Consider the following 19,412-nt stretch of genomic DNA (forward strand, 5'->3'; position numbering starts at 1 on the left):
GAATGCCTTCTTCCTTTACCAAGTTAGGAAAGTTTTCTGTCACTAATTCTTCAAATATATCCTCTAACCCTTGCCCATTTTTTTCCTCTTCAGGGACTCCTATGATGCAAATTTTAATACGTTTTCAGTTGTCCCACTGTTCTTGTAAGCTATCTTCCTGTGTTTTAATTGTTTTTTCCTTTTGGTTTTCTGATTGGTTGATTTTTTCCTATCCTATCTTCTAATTCATTAATCCGGTCCTCAGCTTCCTCTACTCTGCTGGTTTGTCCTTCTAATGTGTTCTTTATTTCTGCTATGTCAGTCTTCGTTTCTACTTGGTTGGTTTTCAATGTTTCTATATCTTTACTCATGGTGCTGATGTCTTTACTCATGCTGCTGAGCTTCCTCAAGATCATGGCTCTGAACTCTACCTCTGATAATTTGCTTAACTGCATTTCATTGATCTCATCTTCAATAGTGTTCTCTTGTTCTTTCATTTGGGATTTGTTTCTTTGTTTCACCATTTGGGCTGTCTCAGTGGGTTTTGGAGCCTGCCAAATTTTCCCTGTGGGTATTGGTGTTCTGCTGTTTGTGGCTCCCTCTACTGGGTTTGGATGAGCCTGGGTGGGCCCATGTTAAACACCACTGTCAAGTCTTACTTTCCTGGGTAGATTTGCAAGCCCAGGAAAGGTTCAGTTATCCTCTAGCTTCTTCCTGGAGGCTAGTAGTCTCAGTTACTCAGTGTCTTGGAATGTAGCCCTGGTGTTCTGCATAAGGGGATTTCCAGAGGGTGGGATAGATGCTGGATGTTAATGAGCCTCAATATGCATTTCTTTGCCTCACCTGGAAAAGGCTGAATCTCCAAAGGGTGGGGCTGCTGTTTTTCCCCACAGCTTATGGAATGAGCACACTGGCCACCATTCTTTGTGGCCGCAACTCAGCAAAAACTCTGAGTGCCCTCCAAATCTCGGTTGTCCCCACAGAGTTCCAGCCCAGTCTGCCCTCCCTCTGCCGTAGCCCCCAGGTGAGTGGCTGTGGCTATTTTAGGGTTCTGTCCTGGCTCTCTGCGCTGTGGAGCGGGCTTGGTCTTTATTCTCCAAGGGCCCTGCTCACAGCTTAGACTGCTGCTGTCCGTGGGCTCCCAGCCCACCACCCTCTCGTGCCTCCACAGATCTACCAGTGTCCCTAGTTATATGGTCCTGTCCTGCTGCTTTTCTGTTGCTTTTTTCTGAGGATTTGTCTTTATTTTACTTGTAATTTTCATTTGGTCCTGGGAGATCATCTGTGTAGCTTCCATTCACTCCGCCTCCATTTTCACATCCAGTAAAAAATTATTCATGCTGATATTTAAGGTCCTTAATAATAATATGTCCCTTACCCCAAAGTCATGAACTCAAGTGCCTACAGGAGCCAGGAATGTAACCTAAATGAGTGAAGAGGACTAAGCACAAGAAATATTCTGCCCGGCTTAAGTGGCTCAGTGGCTGAGCATCGACCCATGCACTAATAGTTCGCTGGTTCAATTCCTGGTCAGGGCACATGCCCAGGTTGTGGGCCAAATCCCCAATGGGGATCATGCAGAAGGTTGCCAATTGATGTTCTCTCTCATCAATGTTTCTTTCTCTCTCTCTCCTTCTCCCTTACTCTCTCTAAAATCAATAAAGAAAAAAAATTTGCCCTGGCCGGTTTGGCTCAGCAGTTAGAGCATCGGCCTGTGGTCTGGAGAGACCCGGGTTCAGTTCCCGCTAAGGGCATGTACCTCGGTTGCAGTTTGTCCCCGGCCCTGGTTGGTCGTGCGGGTGGCAGCCACTCAATGTGTCCCTTTCACGTCGATGTTTCTCTCTCTTTCTCTCTCCCTCCCACTCTATCTGTGCAAAAAGCGGAAAAAAATGTTCTCGGGTGAGGATAAAAAAAAAAAAAGAAAAAAGAAAAAAAAATTTTTTTTAAATATTCCACTTTGCACAGTACAGTAGCAGTCCTCTTGGGCAGTGAGCTCAGTGTTGGACCCATGGGGAGTGGTGGGGACTACATGGAATTGGAAGCAGTGGCCTGTACAGAAGAGCAGTTCCTGCCTGAATCCAGATGACTGTGGCTATGCAGGAAGGCAGGCCTCTTGTGATCAGATGTTCTGGTTATTGTAAAGGGACTATAGAAATCTAGAAGTTTAAAAAAAGACCTAGATTTTTAAAAGTTGGCAACTACTTAAAAAATATGTTACAGCTCTTTGTTCATTTTCATGGTGTCAACTAAACATCACCCATCTGAAGACTAGTCAGGCCTCAGGACACCTGTTTACAGCCTCTCCCTCCTCGCTCAGTCCTGTGCCTGGACCACAGTGGCTGCCCACCAAGCCTCCCCGCATCCCACTTTCTCTCCTTCGTGGCTGCTCAGCCTGTGTCCTGTGTTTTAATGATCCTCCATCCCCAAATACACCTGTTGGGAACCTCTCTAATGACTAGCAAAAGACACCAGCAAAACCCTGAAAAATGGAACAAAACGAGATGCCACGGTGTGTGTGTAACTTGAGCTTGGGTAGGAAAAACAAATGAATAAAGGCCTAGAAGACAATATGCCAAAATGTTAGCCTCCATGTGGTAAAATTATAATTTTCCTTCTACATACTTTTACATGTGTTCCCATTTTTCATGGCATAGATAAGCTTTTCTGTGTTAAAGGAAGAAACTTTCCCTATCTTCAGGGCCCATTTCAAATGCTATTTCCTCCATGACAGGGGTCAGCAAGCCTTCTCTCTAGAGCCAGACAGTAAATATTTCAGACTTTGTTGGCCATATTGTCTGTTACAACCAGTCAACTCTGCATGAAAGCTGCCATAAGTAATATGCAAATGAAAGGCATAGCCAGGTTCCAATAAAACTTTATTTACAAAAACAGGCCACGCTGGGTTCAGCTCCCAGGCCGTAGTTTGCAGGCTTCTCTCCCTAGTACAAACCTCTTCTTCCCATGGACAGTATTTCCCTTCCTCACTGTGGTCCTGGTTTCACAGTGCCTTGTGCTACCGCATTCTGTCTGTCTTTTCTCCCCTGTCACCCCCTGTCCTCCCCAAGGGCAAGGCTGTGAGCATCTGGAAGCTGCCTCTCCTGAGGTGCAGGGTATAGGGCTCAACCAGTCCAGCAGGAGGGCCTGGGTCATGGGGATTAAGACCGCGGTTCAAAGTCAGGGGGCCCTGAGTCCACCTCTCAGTTCAGCTGCTGCTAAGTGTTGTGCACTTGAAACAGACACTTGGCATCTCCAAGCCTCCATTCCCTCACTGGTAAGAGGGGGTGGCAAACCCCCCACAGAGGGTAGCTGGGAGGGCAGGAGTCAATGAAGAGACACATTCGGTTCTTAGCATGGGGTTCAGTGTTCAGCAATGCTTAATGAGTGGTCGCTATTATTTTGTGTCATTGTTTTCTCAGTTGAAGTTATCACATTGCTCTGAGTAGCCGGATCTGTTGTCCTTCCAGGCTCTGGCTGACCAGCTACCCCTCAGAGAAGTTTCCAGTCAGCATCCTCCAGAATGGGATCAAAATGACCAACGAGCCTCCAAAAGGGTTGCGGGCCAACCTGCTGCGCTCCTACCTCAATGACCCCATCTCGGACCCCGTGTTCTTCCAAAGCTGCACAAAGGCAGAGATATGGCAAAAGCTGCTGTTTGGCCTGTGCTTCTTCCATGCCGTGGTCCAAGAGAGGCGGAACTTTGGACCCCTAGGTAGGTGGCGCGCCGGGAAAGGCCATGGACAGGTGCCCATGTGACTCGGCTCACACTCGGAGGGGTTGCCAGTGAAACAAGGTAGAAGTGTGTTCCATGTGCTCTTTGGGACATACTTATACTAAACATGACTTGTTGTTTATCTGAAATTATAATTTTACTGAGCGTCCTGTATTTTTATTTAATAAATCTGGCAGCCCTATAACCAGGTCAATGTAAAGAAGAGGTGTTGCTCCCCAAACCAGAGGGCCCCTAATTACTGAAGTAATGTCATAATGAGAAAGTTGTAGGCCTTCCCTGTGGTTAGGCACCGTGGCCATTCTCCATAGAGTTGCCATCAGGTAATGTATAACATTTAGGCAACTCTCTTTACATGTGCCTAACAATGAAAAAAATATAGCTGGGACGTATTGTCTGTGCTGCTTCTTGAAAAAGTAAAAATAATTTTTTTTTATCCTTACCCAAGGACATTTTTCCATTTTTTGTTCAGGTAGAGCAGGAGGGAGAGAGAGTAAGAGAGAAAGAGAGAGAGAAACATCGATGTGAAAGGGACACATCGAGTGGCTGCCACCTGCACGACCAACCAGGGCCGGGGACAAACTGCAACCGAGGTATATGCCCTTAGCGGGAACCGAACCCAGGCCTCTCTGGACCACAGGCTGATGCTCTAACCGCTGACCCAAACCGGCCAGGGCAAAAATAAAATTTTTATTAGTATACCAATCACTGGCCTACCTTAACTGAACACTTGTGTTAGAGCAGACCATCCAACTGCTGAAAACAAATTCCATGTCCCCGTGGTCTTCAGGTCTGCACCCTCGATCCTGTTCAACAACCTTAAATGGCTGCCTCAAGTGTTCTCAGCCATCCTTCCAGATAGGGAGGCAGACCACCCTCTGGTTCTCTCTGAGCATCCTCTTCCTTTCACCCTACCTGCATGCCCCGCCCAGTTACCTGCACAGACACTGGGCCCTTCCATGGGGGGAGCAGGGACAAGATGCTTCCAGGATGCTTCTGCTGCAGAGACCTGCCTTTCACACCCATCTTCTCCCCCCTACCCCCCATGCCCAACCTCCGAAAATCCACGCAGCAGCTCGGCTTGCAACCAACTGCCCCATTGTGTTCTTTTGGCCAGAGCACAAATTGTATTATTGTTATTTTTAATTTGAATGTGAATGTATAGGAGGAGATGAACCGTCTCCATGGAACACAGGTCCCATCAAACCCTGCTTTCTTACATCAAGCTCAGTTCACACACTTATGTCACTTGTCCAGCCCCTGGGTGTTTATCATTCATTACACCCTTGGCAATATAAGCAGTAGTCCTCAAGTCCTCCCACCAGCGAGGAGGCGAGTTCTCCAAGCTGACAGCCGGAGGCCCCGTCCTAATGCTGCTCTCTAGCTGTGTCATTCTGGAGCCCTGTGTATTACCATAGTTCCAGCCCTGCTGAACCGCAAACCTCGGGATGCTAACATCTTCCTTAACACACAGGAGACCCAGACGCAAATCTAATTGAAAGGGGATGTTTTCTCAGGCCGAGGGGCTCAGTTGGCAGTACCTGTCAATCACACGTTGGCAGTACCTGGCAAGGCTCATAGCTGGCCTTGTGCTTCGCTTCTGTTCGTGTGGCTGAGAGGCTCTGGATCCATGCGGGTGTCGAACTCCCCCCGCTTCAGCTCTGCGTGGACACTGAGCCTGGGCCCTGAAGCCTTGACCGTCTGCCTACCGCAGGTTGGAACATCCCCTACGAGTTCAACGAGTCGGACCTGCGGATCAGCGTGCGGCAGATCCAGATGTTTCTGAACGACTACAAGGAGGTGCCTTTCGACGCCCTGACCTACCTGACAGGTATTCGCGGAGCCTTGGCAGCTGCGGCCGCCGCGCCCTCCCTCCCGCGCCTCTGCCGTCTGCTCCCTGGTCCCTCACGCGTCCTCCCAGCACTCCGAGCCCTCGCTAAGCTGTCCCCATGCTAACACTGTCTTCCAAAGGAAAGAAAGCTAAGCGATGACTCCCACCCTCAAATGGTTCACAGGGGGAAAAAGTATCAAATGACAATGCAGTGATCCGTTCAGTAAGAGAAACACATATAAAGCAGAAAGGCAGCCGGGGAGCAAACCTGGGGCGGGGCAGGAGCCGGTCGGGGAAACCTCCGAAGGCAGAAAGGTGGGGTTTGAGGGAGCTGAGTCTGCGGGTGGGAGAAGGAAGGGCGTCGGCAGCAGCAGGGAGGGAAGAGGGTCCCAGCAGAGGGACCCTGCGGTGGAAACGCGCTGCTTTGTATGAAGGCAATCCACCCGGCGCCACCCAGCCGGCGCCACCCAGCCGGCGCCACCCACTCAGCGCCATCCAACCGGCGCTTCCAATCGGCGCCACCCAATCGGCGCCACCCAGCCGGCGCCATCCAACCGGCGCCATCCAACCGGCGCCGTCCTATCACGGCCTCTCACCAGTCACCTGTACCAGCGGAGGTGTGTACAGCTTGGCTGTATCCTCACGCGTAGGTAGGGGTGTGCTCCATGAGTGGAACGCATGGCCCCGGGCCAGCACGCCGCCCCGCGGGAAAACCCGGTATCTTTGAGACCACACACGTGTCTTCCTCAGCAACATGTGTTGAGGGGTTTGTCTGGCTCCTCTCCCAAGTCAGTGGAAGTACTTTACAGACACTGTCAACATACAGATGTCCAAACTGCAGAGGTTTTCTTTTTAATCATACCCAAGGATATGTTTTTTTGTTTTTATTTTTTAAACATATTTGAATAATTTTTTCTTTATTGATTTTAGAGAGAGATGAAGGGAGGGGAGAGAGAGATAGAAACATCAATGAGAGAGAACATCAATTGGCCGCCTTCTGCAGCCCCCCACTGGGGATTTGGCCCGCAACCTGAGCATGTGCCCCGACCAGGAACCAAACCAGCGACCTCCTGGTGCATGGGTCGATGCTCAACACCAGCCAGGCAAGGATATATTTTTACTGAGCGAGAGGAAGGGAAAGAGAGAGAAAGAGAAAAACATCCATGTGAGAAACAAACATTGATTAGTTGCCTCCTGCACACTCCTACCAGGAATTGAACCCATGACCTTTCAGTGCACAGGACAATGCTCCAACCAACTGAGCCACATGGGTCAGGGCTGCAGAGAGACTTTGTAAGAATGTATTGGAGCCAAACAGAGGATATGCCTAGAAAGGAAATCTCAACAGACCAGAAAATGCTTCCCGGAAGTCAGTGTGCAGCTGCCTTTGTGCATTTGGGATGGAGGGAGCTAGGGAAGAGTGTACCCAGGGGAGAAAGCAAGGTGGGGTCGGATTACAGGACAGTTCAGATTATGTGCTATCTGGAGAGTGGTTTCACTTGAGGGGTCTGAAAAGAGGCATTTCAAAGGTGTGCTCACCTGGGTGCACAGAGACAATGGACAGGGCTTGTTTAAGGCAAAGGTAGACCTTTCACTGCGGAAGTTAGAGGCCTGGGGCAGGACCACCCACCATGACCTGCCCAGGTAGGAATTTATGATCCCATCACCTGTGAGGCTGCATTCCGTAGAACCTAGAACCGTTTCTCATCCACAGCAGATCAGTGCACTGAGTCTCACAATGATCTGTAAGCTCTATGCTAGTAACTCATTTCACAGCTGATGAGACTGAGGCTTGAGAGCAGTGATTCTTAACCATGGGTGAGTTTGCCCCCCAGAGGACATTGGGCAATGTCTAGAGACATTTTTCATTGTCACAACTAAATGGGATTGCTACAGGGTGGATGCCGGGAAGCTGCTCTACATCCTACAATGCACAGTACAGCCCCACAAAACAGAACTCTCCCGTGCAACCTGCCCACAGGGCCAAGGCTGAGAAGCCCTGCTTTCAAGTGATCAAGTTCAGTCTCAGAAGGGCACACAGACCTTCACTCAGCACAGTGTCCCCTGACACAAAACCCCAAGTGACACACAGCATAAGTCCCATGGGTGCTAGTTTGTGGAAAGGTCTTCTCCAGAAGCACAGGGTTCATGAGCCGACTGCAGGATGGAACGCATGGTGACTGCCTGCCCTGCAGTGTGGTACTGAACCGCCTACAGCTCACAAGCCCACTCTCCTCTGTGCCCCAGCAGCCTGAGGATAGTCACTTTCCAACTTGTAGTCAGCACAGACTAGTTAGGCTGACGTAACAAACAGTCCCCACATCTCAAGGGTGTCAGGCATCAAAGGTCCATTTCTTGCCCAATCTACATGTCCAGCCTGAATCGGCAAAACTTGCTGCTCATTGCAATCAGGTCAGGGGCACAGCTGGCGAGGCTCCACCAACTTCTATGCCACCACCATCTCAACATATACTTGTGTGGTCACTGCCACAGGGCAAGCACTGAAGAGCTTATGCCAGGAATTAAATGCTCAAGAACTTGTTGCCCAGCCCCATTGTACTGCAAGCACCCAGGAAGTATAACCTTCCCCTGTGCTGAGGGAAGAACAGATCCAGATGCTCATTGGAGCTCTGAACTGACACTCACGCAAGGACAGGTCTCCTTTGGAGAGAGGTGATCCAATCAGATGGGCTGAAGCCAATGAGGTTTCAACCTGGCCCCGCCCCCAGCCCTGCCCCAGGAACAGTGAGAATTTGGGAGTTATAAGGCACACCATGGCCCCACAGGGACTTGTGTTCTTGCTTCAGAGAGGAGATGTAGATATAGCGTAAGGAAATGCACCTTTTTTCATAAACACAAAAGCCAGAAAAATTTGCTGCAGAGGGAGTGGTCACAGGATCTTCCACCAGAACTCTGTGCTTGAGATTTACCTTCACTTGGGTCTCTTTTGGGTGCCCCAAAGCACGGCCACGCGGACTTCATGGGCACTCTCCCTTCAATGTTCTCCTTCCAGCTGTTGTCATACCCTCCTTACAGCTGGGACAAGCCACTGAATGTTGGATGTTTGAACTAAATTGGCTAAGGCCTGAGAAGTCCTCAGAGAGAGTTTCAGGCATCTGGATGGTCTGGCTCAAGATGAAAGGGCTTCTGTAGGGCTCAGGTGACTTTGCCGTAGGCACTTTCCCTTACTCCCTCACTTCTCCCTTGATGGGCCCTCAGGATTGTCCTCCAGCTCAGGGCCAAGAGCAGCAGAGGCCTTCTGCCCCAACTCGGGTCATGCTTCCTGTTTCTTGTCTGTAGACGTGCATCATTCTAGAATAGTTGGGATTGGAAATGATCCCACTGTTCAGGAGAGCCCCTGCACACACACACACACACACACACACACACACATACATGCACACACATACATGTCTCCTCCTTACAGACTGGAATGTGCCCACAGCTACCAAATACCAGGTGGTACCATATACTGTGGAATATGGACCAGCTAAAAATGTATCCTGGGGTTGGCCAGGTGCACTTGATGTCCCCTTAATAGAATGAGCTAATTCTTCTTGTAGAAATCTGAGTACAGAAACCCGAGTCTCAGAGAACAGTGTTCATGGGGCGCGGGGAGTCATGTCCCAGAGCAGCATAGACAGGGTCCTCTCAGCTTCCTTGAGTGTATGTTTGTGACGGCTGTAAGTAACCCTGCTCTCTGTGCCGACCTCTCTGCTAGAGGCTTTGTAGGCGCTAACCGCAGCCTGTGGGACGGCTCTACAGGGGTCTCCACTTCTGGCAGATGACAAGCGGCTCTTAAATGGCAGAGATTGGAACCGAGAGATGGGCTGGAAAGTGGCAGAGTGGAAGTGGAACCGAACTGTCTCTGCCAAAGTTCTGGACCTGAACCACATTCTTGTGGTCTTTCACATATATGTGCACACACACACACACTTGGAAGATACCTAAATGTCAATAGTTACGTTTGGTGCAATTATTAGTGATTGTATTGCTTGCTTTTTCCCCCATTATCTCTATTTTTTAATTTCTAATGTGGTGGGCATGGATTATTTTTATAGCAACCATAATACCAAATAGGCCTGGTCTCAGCCCAAGCTGAGCATGGTTTTAGCAGCCCTGAATCTCAGCCGAGCTCCTGGGCTCAAAGACTCCTCTGGTTTAGGTCAATGACCAAGTTCATTATGACATTTCCTGGCTCAACCTCTTCCTCTGCCCATTGTCTCCAGGGGAGTGTAATTATGGAGGCAGAGTGACTGATGACAAGGACAGGCGTCTCCTGCTGTCCCTTCTGTCCACCTTCTACTCCAAGGATATCGAGCAGGACCACTACCATGTTGCCCCTGGAGACACCTACTACATCCCTCCTCATGGCTCCTACCAGGTGAGGGGCATGCGGGAGAGGCCCCTGTCCCTGGGGAGCCAGCAGTCTGCATGGCCAGGGGCTGCCTCGCAGCCAGGGCTGCCCAGGGGAGCCTTGAGCTTCCTGGTTTGGGTCCATAAGCTATTTCCAATATTTCAAACAGCCTGTGAGAGAGACATTATTACTGTGTAATGAACACTGAGTATTTGGTAGATAAGGTCTTTCAAAATAGGGGGGCTTCTCGGGGAGAGGAGGGAAGTTAAGGTGAAGCCTTGGTAGTGAGCAGGCTGGACATTGCTACTTGGAAAAAAAGGTTCAGACGGTGGCAGAGGGAAGGGACCAAAACACTGGCTGGGAGGGTGAGACAGGAAAGGGGAAAACAGGACATCTGAAGGCCGGATGAGGGGGCTGCCGTTACGTAGCCCCTGCCCTATGCCAAGGCCTGGGTCCTTCACAGCTTCATCTCCCCCCCCCCCATGGGTAAGGAAACCGGGTTTCAGGTGACTAGCTCAGTGTCACGCAGGTAGTCTGTGTCAGGACAGGATCCAGACCCAGCTCTGTCTGGCTCCAAAGTCAAAGAATGTAGAAGCACTTGTGGTATGTTCACCCTGCGTGTGTGTGTGTGTGTGTGTGTGTGTGTGTGTGTGTCGTGTCCCATTCAGTGTAATTCCTGCCCTGGTTGGGTCTGACCAAGCCCTGAGTGATCTGCGGGACCCCAGGGAACCTACATTTATGCCAACTGAAGATTTTCTTTCCAGTCCTATATTGAATATATCAGGAACCTCCCCATCACAGCCCACCCCGAAGTGTTTGGCCTCCATGAGAACGCCGACATCACCAAGGACAACCAAGAAACCAACCAGCTGTTCCAGGGGGTGCTGCTGACTCTCCCCAGACAGTCGGGAGGGAGCGGCAAGTCCCCTCAGGTAACCTGGCTTGAATGAAATTCCCCAGGCAGTTTTCCACCTGGAGGGCACAGGACTGTGGGTGATGGGCAAGGAGGCAGAGAAGTGGAGGCCTGGCAGCCCGGCAGGAGGGCACAGTGCCCTGTCTTCCTGCTGCGAGTCCTCGGATGCAGAAGAGCAGTAGGGTCTCCAGACTCCAGCTCTTCCCACAGAATGTTCAGGATTCATTGCTGACCCCACATATTATCTACACCCCCTGTACATGCTATGTAAAAATAATTCTACTTGACTCAAAATTATTTACTTCAAAAACCGCACATCAGTCCCATAAATGGAAACTCCATCCCATCTCCATAAAGTCATGGGACCCACAAAATAGAAAATGAAAACTAAGCAGCAACCAGGTTCTTTCCAGATGATGTTGCTGAGACCTCGTCGGGCTCATGTCACAGGGTGTCACAGCAAGTGTCACAAGGTGTGTAGTTAGCACTGACCCGAACTTCCTCCTTGAGGGAATGAAGAGAAAGGTGGCCGGCACTCCAAAGGAGGACGGCTTTCTCGCTGTGTGCTCAGTGTGATTTGCTTCATGTCCTGGAAGCGCCTGGAGTCGTGGTCAGGTCACCATCCTCAGTCTACAGACGAGGGCAGGTGACCCCGTCTGCACGCGCCTCCCTCTGGCCCTCTCTCCCCTTCCTTTCGTGCCTTCCCAGCTCAGCTGTGGATTTCGTGTATTTGGCTTCCTGAATGGTTCATAGGGTAGAAGTGGTCATAGCTGTGAAGCTCAGCCAGCCCGGTTGCAGTGTCCCCGTTTCGGGGTGGAAATCCCCTTCACAGTGGGAAGCGGGAAGGAGTGTGCACTGCAGCCTTGCACAGCCGCAGGAAGGCGGAGCGCACGCCAGGTCCTGCTGCTGCTCCGGCCTGTCTCTCCACAGCTGGCAGGGCCACTGCTCTGAGCCGTTCGTGACCAGTCTGAGGAGTGGCCTGCTGCCTTCCCAGCTGTCCCTGTCACTGGCCCTGAACAAGTGTCCCATCCGAATCAGGAGTGGGTCCTAACAACCAGCTGTGACAGCTGTGGGAGGCTCACCTGGGGCCATGTGCAAACAGGAGTCACTCAGGGCTCAGGGCTGCCCTGAGGCTGCCTGACCGAGGCCAAGCGGGCATGTCCGGCCTGGCCCTCTGGGCCTTGCGCCAGCTGTGAGAACAGGGTTCTCTGCTCAGCTTTTTACTTTCTGGGCCAAAGGGTGATGTCCTCCCCAAGGTTGGTGTGGGGATGGTCCCCCTGGTCCTCCCGAACCTTCACCAGCGGAACTGGCTTCTGTAGGAACATTCCCAGGAAGGTCCAGCAGACTGTTCACAAAGACGGATGCTGATGCTTCAGGTTTACCCAGACAGGCACCAACCACAGGCTCATTCTGACTCATGTCTCCTCTGCCCTTTAAGGACGTGATTAAGGAACTGACCCAGGACATACTCTCCAAGCTTCCCAGTGACTTTGACATGGAAGTGGTTATGAACTTGTACCCTGTGGTCTACGAGGAATCCATGAACACCGTCCTGAGGCAGGAGCTCATCAGATTCAACAGGTGGGCCAGATGGGCTTACTTGGATCCTTGGAGTTAGAGTGTGAGGGGTGGGATCTAACTGGCAGTAATTGAGATGGACACTTGATGAGGGGTTGCTATGCAGAGGAAGTGGTTTATCCCACCCACAGTGAGGGCCATAAATAGGACCATGTTAACAAGTGCTGGCCCAGGATTAAATCATTTATCTGCAAAGTCAGGTGGAAACCAACACCAAGTTCAAGTAAAAGTAATCATTGCAGCCACTATTATTGAGCCCTTGGTGCCAGGCATGGCTCCAGGCACTGTGCATGTGTCTGCACCCAACCACAGAGCAGTCTTTTGAAATATGCAGTTAGTAATCTCTCTACCACTGTCTTAAAGGGGAAAAAACGAATGGGTGACATAACGGGTGCAAGGTCACACCGTCATTCAGTGGAAGAGCTGAATTCGAACCCAAGCTGTCTGATTCCAGAGCTCATGCACCTAGCCAATCTGTGAAATCAGGGTAAATGGAGCAAGGAGAGGGGAGAACTTCATCCCATTGCCTCTCCCATAGGGTAGGGAAGGGATGTTAGGGCTGGCCATGGGGCTCCCTCTTCACTTCTCCAGTTACTGTATATAGCGCTGAGCCCTGTGGGATTATCTTTTTTTTTTATTAATTTTTTTTTATTGATTTTTTTTTTTTATCCTTACCCGAGGACATTTTTCCATTTCTTGCTCAGGTAGAGTAAAAGGGAGAGAGGAAGAGAGAGAGATAGAAACATTGATGTGAAAGGTACACATCGAGTAGCTGCCACCCACACCACCCAACCAGGGCCGGGGATAAACTGCAACTGAGAAACATGCCCTTAGTGGGAACCAAACCTGGGTCTCTCTGGACCACAGGCCAACACTCTAACCGCTGAGCCAAACTGGCCAGGGCTCTTTTTTTTTTAAAAGGACAAGCATTCTTTTTTTTCCCCTTTATTGATTTTAGAGAGAGAAGAAGGGAGAGGGAGAGAGAGAGAGAGAAACATCGATGAGACAGAACATTGATTGGCCGCCTCCTGCATGCCCCCCACTGGGAATTGGGCCCACAACCTGGGCATGTGCCCTGACCAGGAACCAAACCAGTGACCTCTTGGTGCATGGGTCAGTGCTCAACCACTGAGCCACACTGGCTGGACTGGATTATCTTGATTGACTTATAGTCAAAACTGAAAGGACTCCCAACAAGCATCCAGGCCAAATGAAGAAACGCATGGCTTCTGTCTCCAAGGTTATTACTGCTCCAGGCTCCCTGTGTTGCTGTCTGCATTTGCCTCACTGGTCATTGCTCTGCTTTAAGGACAGCTCTGACTCTGAAGGACTAGGGAACTAGAAGAATGTCATCTAAGAATTTTCTGGCTTCCCCAATCTTAGGTTCCTGTTTAGAGTCAATAGCAGTTGACTGTATGGCAGAACCAAAAGCATGGGTGTGAGCCTAGGACTGTGCACCACTGTGGTGAGTCAAATGACTTGGCACCATGAGCTGAGTCCTCATATCCAGACACCAGGCCTGATGGCTGCCACAGCCGCTGAGGTCCCTGCAGCTCATCCTTGGAGTTGCAGGGGCTTTCACTTGCCTTTACTGCAGGCCGTTGAATACAAGCAATCAGGCAGCAGCAACCTTCTTTTCCCGCTATGGTCAAGATCAACCACATCGGGCAATACTCTAACACTCATGCTCACTGCTGGTTTGGCCTGTTCACTTGGTGGCATGAGAAGCCCCGAATGATGAGGAGACAGGTCAGCTTCTAATTCAGAGGAAGCGTTACTGTCTTCTGGGGCAAACGTGCCTTCCTTGGGTACTCAAACCTTTGGCACTACAGAGCTCCTACTTGCAAGAACAGAAGGAAAACGTTTGCAAGTAGGTCTTTAGGTGTCACAGTCACAGGTAGGGGGCACGATGCACTTGACTGCCCAGCTAGACACACACACCATGTACTTGAACCTTAACTTCTCAGTGTGAATGTCTAGTGGTTACACAACCACAGTCTCTTCCTGGATTTGACCATTCTTATGTCATTTGGCTGCGATTTCATAAGTCTGGGAGATGACAAGCTCTCTCTGGTGGCAGGTTCTTTGCACACTCAGGTACATTCCCTCTGTGCTTGGCTAGACCTCACGCACAGAGGCCAGAGGAAGAAACAGGCAAGTGTGGCGACTCCCAGGCTGCCCTTCGGTTGCCATTCTCAGGTATGCGCCTCATAGTCAGTCTGTTAAAAACAGCACCTTGGGTCAAAATGGCAATTTAGATCAAAACTGCGAAAATTGAATTACTCTTTGACCTAAAAATTTCACTTTGGGTAAGAAAATTATTATACATTTGTTCAAAGATGGATACAGATGGATCTTTCCAGCCATGCAGTTTCCAGTGGCAACAACCTAAAGTAATAAATTTCAACAACAGGGTGAGAGTTAAGTAAAACATGACATTGCAGTCATTCAACAGGATAATTTAAATCTCTTGAATTGGCAAAAAGATTCCTCTATGCTGAGAGAAAAAAATTACAAAAAAGTAATATAGCATGATTCCATTAAAACTAATTTGTTTACATACAGAAAAATCTAGAAAGATAAATGTGCATCAAAGTTATTGTTAGTGGTGAGACAATGGGTGATTTAATTTTTCTCAGCTCTAGAAGTTTTCTACCACGAAGGTACATTAATTGTCTGACCTTCTAAAGGAGGGAAAGGGGAAGGAGACCGGGAGTCGGTGTGCTCGGCAAAGCGAAGCCACTGGAGAGCTGGACTGAGAGGCTCCTTTATTCTTACAGGTTGACCAGAGTAGTTCGTACCAGCCTCATCAATCTTGGCCAGGCCATCAAAGGGCAGGTCCTGATGTCCTCGGAGCTGGAGGATGTCTTCAACAGCATGCTTGTGGGCAAAGTGCCGGCCATGTGGATGGCCAAGTCCTACCCCTCGCTGAAGCCGCTGGGGGGCTATGTGGCTGACATGCTGGCCCGCCTGGCCTTCTTCCAGGTACCTGGGAGTCAGGGTAGTTGGGCATCTGGCGTGCTCACTCAGGTGGAGAGGACATTCTGAAAGGACAGACCAGAGGCAGAGGGAGAGGCAAGGCAGCCACAGTGCCCTGGATCGAGCTCTTCTGGAAATGGTCTTCCCAGAGCTGAGGGCAGGAGTGGTCACAGTGGCGGGAGACCAGCCTCGAGGCAGGAGTAGAGTGATTGTAAAGGTCCCACACTGGTGGCTCGTGGATCAGATTTGGCTAAAAGATACATTTGGTTTGGCAGCCTGGTAATTTAAAATTTTTGAGCAAGCCCTAGCCGGTTTTCTCAGTGGTTAGAGTGTCAGCCCTTGGACCAAAAAGTCACGGGTTCGATTTTTGCTGAGGGCACATACCTCGGTTGCAGTTCGGTTCGTCCTTGGCCCTGGTCGGGGTCGTGTAGGAGGCAACCAGGCAATGTGTCTCTCTCACATTGATGTTTTTTTTTTTCTCTCTCTCTCTCCCTCCCACTCTGTCTGAAAAAAAATAAAATAAAATTCTGGAGTAAGCATGTAAACATTGGATCATTACACATAAAAATCAAGATATCTGTCCTGCAAAAAAAGGAAGACCTGACGCAGCGGGCCTGCACACTGGCACGGCCCCTGTTGCCACAGCGGGTGGGTGCAGCTGAGCCCCTGGCACTGGCTCGAGCTTCCCTTCACATGGACGTACATTTCTTTGTCCCTTCATGTGAGTGGGAAGATGTAAGGCAAACCGAAAGGCTATGTGTTTCAAGGGAAAGGAGAAAAAGCATATTTCTTCATGGACTCATTTCCATGACCTGCCTTTGAACTATCTTTGCCTTCTTTGTTGACTGGGGATTTTCGTTTCTGGGCCTCCAGGACTGGATCGACAGCGGGCCCCCGGTGGTCTTCTGGATCTCCGGGTTCTACTTCACACAGTCGTTTCTGACGGGCGTCTCGCAGAATTACGCCCGGAAGTACACCATCCCCATCGACCACATTGGATTCAAGTTTGAGGTAGGACTGCTCTGGCTTAGGCCAGCTCGGTCAGCCGGAGAAACCGATGTCCACTTCCTGTTAGTCTGAACACTCGGTGTGTTAGGGCACAGCTGCTTCTGAGATGGTGCAGGTGAAATACTCAGTGCGAACTAAAGTAGTTCCCAGAGGTATTCCTGACAGAAGCAGAGGATTCCCCAGGCTTTGTCTCTGTGTGTATAAAGGGATCTTCTCAGAGGAACATCTCCCACCATGACTCTACGAAGAATGCAAGCATCTCCCGTGCTGTCTGTCTAACAGGTGGTCCCCACGTGGAAGGAAGTTCAGGGTCTTGGCTGGTCTTTTGCTGGGAGCAAAGCTAAAGGAATTGTCAGTAGTCGAGTGTCACCCACACTCCTTGGAGAGGAAGGAGCAGGACGGGCTGTGGACGTACAACCTTAGATTCTGCGGGAAGATCCTCTGAGATCAATTTAGTTTGCGAACAGCCCTGGCCGGTGTGGCTCAGCAGTTGGAGCGTTGGCCTGCAGACCAGACAGTCCCAGGTTCGGTTCACACTAGGGGGGCACGTACCAAAAAAAAAAAAAAAGGTTTGCGAATAAACTTAACTTGATAGGCCTTTCAAGACAATGTTAATCCAAAATTAATATAGTAACAAAACAAAACAACTGGTAAACACTGGAAAAAACATAAAACCATATTTTTTGATGTTGAAATGATTGTATACCTAGAAATCCCAAGAGACCCCAAAAACATTATATAAGAGAAGAATTTGTAAGGTAACTAGTTAAATATACAAAAATCAATAGCCTTTCATATTCTAGCAGTAAGTTCTTAGAAATAGAAATGGGAAAAACATTTCATTCACAATCACAAAAAAAATTAGAATTTGAGTGATTTTAAAATGGAGCTTATGGCCCGGCTCGTGTGGCTCAGTGGTTGAGCGTCAACCCATGCACCAAGAGGTCATGGCACAATTCCCAGTCAGGGCACATGCCCAGGTTGTGGGCCCGATCCCCAGTGCAGGGCATGTAGGAGGCGGCCAATCGAAGTTCTCTCTCATCGATGTTTCTATCTCTCCCTCTCCCTTCCTCTCTCTCTCTTAAATCAATAGAAGAAAAAAATCTAAAACTAAAATAAAATGGAGCTTATGCTCTATGTTTCGCCATAAGTCCCACAGTCCCTATTCACCTAAACCAGTGGTTCTCAACCTTCCTAATGCCGTGACCCTTTAATACAGTTTCTCATGTTGTGGTGACCACCAACCATAAAATTATTTTGTTGCTACTTCATAACTATAATTTTGCTACTGGTATGTCTTAGGCGACCCCTGTGAAAGGGTTGTTCGACCCCAAAGGGGTCACGACCCACAGGTTGAGAACCACTGACCTAGACCGTTTTCTGTATCTACCTGAAGGAATTTGAGCTCACCACCTCTGAGTCCCAGTTAGGTGGGCACCCTGGCCAGACTGTGCATGGGTTAGAGTGTTGTCTCTATACACCGAGGCTGAGGGTTCCATCCCAGTCAGGGCACATACAATAATCAATCAATCAATGTATAAATAAGTGGGACAACAAAAATCAATGTTTTTCTTTCTCTCCCCCACTTCCTGTCTCTCTCTAAAATCAATCAATAGAAATAAATAGATGAATGAATAAATAAATAAATACATTGTGGTGGGTTGGAGCTGGCTCGCACCAACTCACCAGAGCCAGTTGGAGCTGACTGTTAAATAGCTGATAGGCCCTGGCCGGTTCGGCTCAGCAGTTAGAGCGTCAGCCTGCGGTCCACAGAGACCCAGGTTCAGTTCCCGCTAAGGACATGTACCTCGGTACATGTACCTCGGCAGTTTGTCCCTGGCCCTGGTTGGGTCGTGTGGGTGGCAGCCACTTGATGTGTCCCTTTCACATCGATGGTTCTCTCTCTGTCTCTCTCTCTCTCTCCCCCTCCCACTCTACCTGAACAAAAAAATGGAAAATGTCCTCAGGTGAGGATAAAAAAAAAAAAAAAAATAGCCGATAGCCTGAAATTGACCATGGTGGGAATCTTTCGACTACAGAAAAGGACAAAAAGCACAAACCAAGGCTCCATTTCTCCCCCCCCGATCACTGTTTTACTGGTATGGACCTGAATCTAACCACTCACCTGTGGATCCAGGTTCAGAAAGGGCCACTCAGCTAGCTACAGTCCAGTGGTCCCTGACCCCTGGTGTAGGTCACGTCCGTGCCTGCCACGCAGAAGGGCAGCGTGCCCACCGGGAGTCTGGCCTGGCCTGCGTGTGGCAGACAGATGCCGCAGAGTCCTGGGGGTCCACCCTGGGAAAGGCAGACATGACAGTCAGGTTGCCCATCAGGAAAGCGGCAGGTCACGAAACTCACAGCTTCCTCTCCTTCAGGTAACCACACAAGAAACCGTCATGGAGCGTAACCCAGAAGATGGGGCCTACATAAAAGGACTCTTCTTGGAAGGCGCTCGTTGGGACAGGAAAATGATGCAGATTGAGGAGTCGTTCCCTAAAATCCTCTATGACCCGGTGCCCATCATCTGGCTGAAACCTGGGGAAAGTGCAGCATTTCTGCATCAGAACATTTACGTGTGTCCAGTCTATAAAACAAGCGCCCGGAGAGGCATCCTGTCCACCACAGGCCACTCCACCAACTACGTCCTCTCCATCGAACTTCCAACAGACAGGCCCCAGAAGCACTGGATAAACCGAGGGGTAGCCTGCCTGTGCCAGCTGGATAACTGATGGCATCTGTCCCCACAGAAAATAAAAGGCATTTCATTCTTTATTATGATGCAGCTTCCCTTCCTGAGCGTGAGCTGGCGCAGTGAGAGTGTCAGGAGGACAGTGGATGAACAGCACGGGCTGTGAGCCAGGCATCCCAGAGCAGCCCTAGGCCGCAGTTATCTTACCATTCCCATTTCACGGCTGCAGAAAGCACGATACAGAGAAGGTTAGTGATATTCCCCCAAATCACATAGCTACTGAAATAGTGGAGCCTAATCCTGGCCGTTTTGGCTCAGTGGTTAGAGTGTCAGCCTGCGGACCAATGAGGC

General features: G+C 49.8%; 1 protein-coding gene across 1 annotated transcript in view; it reads left to right on the forward strand.

Moving 5' to 3' along the window:
- The window catches only part of DNAH3 (dynein axonemal heavy chain 3), a 229,454-nt gene extending 210,312 nt beyond the window's left edge, over positions 1–19,142 (forward strand). The window contains exons 54-61 of the mRNA XM_036279927.1: positions 3,444–3,688; positions 5,421–5,537; positions 9,767–9,921; positions 10,659–10,826; positions 12,246–12,388; positions 15,166–15,370; positions 16,238–16,375; positions 18,748–19,142. Coding sequence (XP_036135820.1) covers positions 3,444–3,688; positions 5,421–5,537; positions 9,767–9,921; positions 10,659–10,826; positions 12,246–12,388; positions 15,166–15,370; positions 16,238–16,375; positions 18,748–19,101 — 1,525 coding nt within the window. The 3' untranslated portion in view covers positions 19,102–19,142. The remainder of the gene's footprint in view (positions 1–3,443; positions 3,689–5,420; positions 5,538–9,766; positions 9,922–10,658; positions 10,827–12,245; positions 12,389–15,165; positions 15,371–16,237; positions 16,376–18,747) is intronic.
- The last annotated feature ends 270 nt before the right edge of the window (positions 19,143–19,412 follow it).

Source organism: Molossus molossus, unplaced genomic scaffold (assembly GCF_014108415.1).
Source record: "Molossus molossus isolate mMolMol1 unplaced genomic scaffold, mMolMol1.p scaffold_m16_p_3, whole genome shotgun sequence".
In the NCBI taxonomy this organism is placed as follows: Eukaryota; Metazoa; Chordata; class Mammalia; order Chiroptera; family Molossidae; genus Molossus; species Molossus molossus.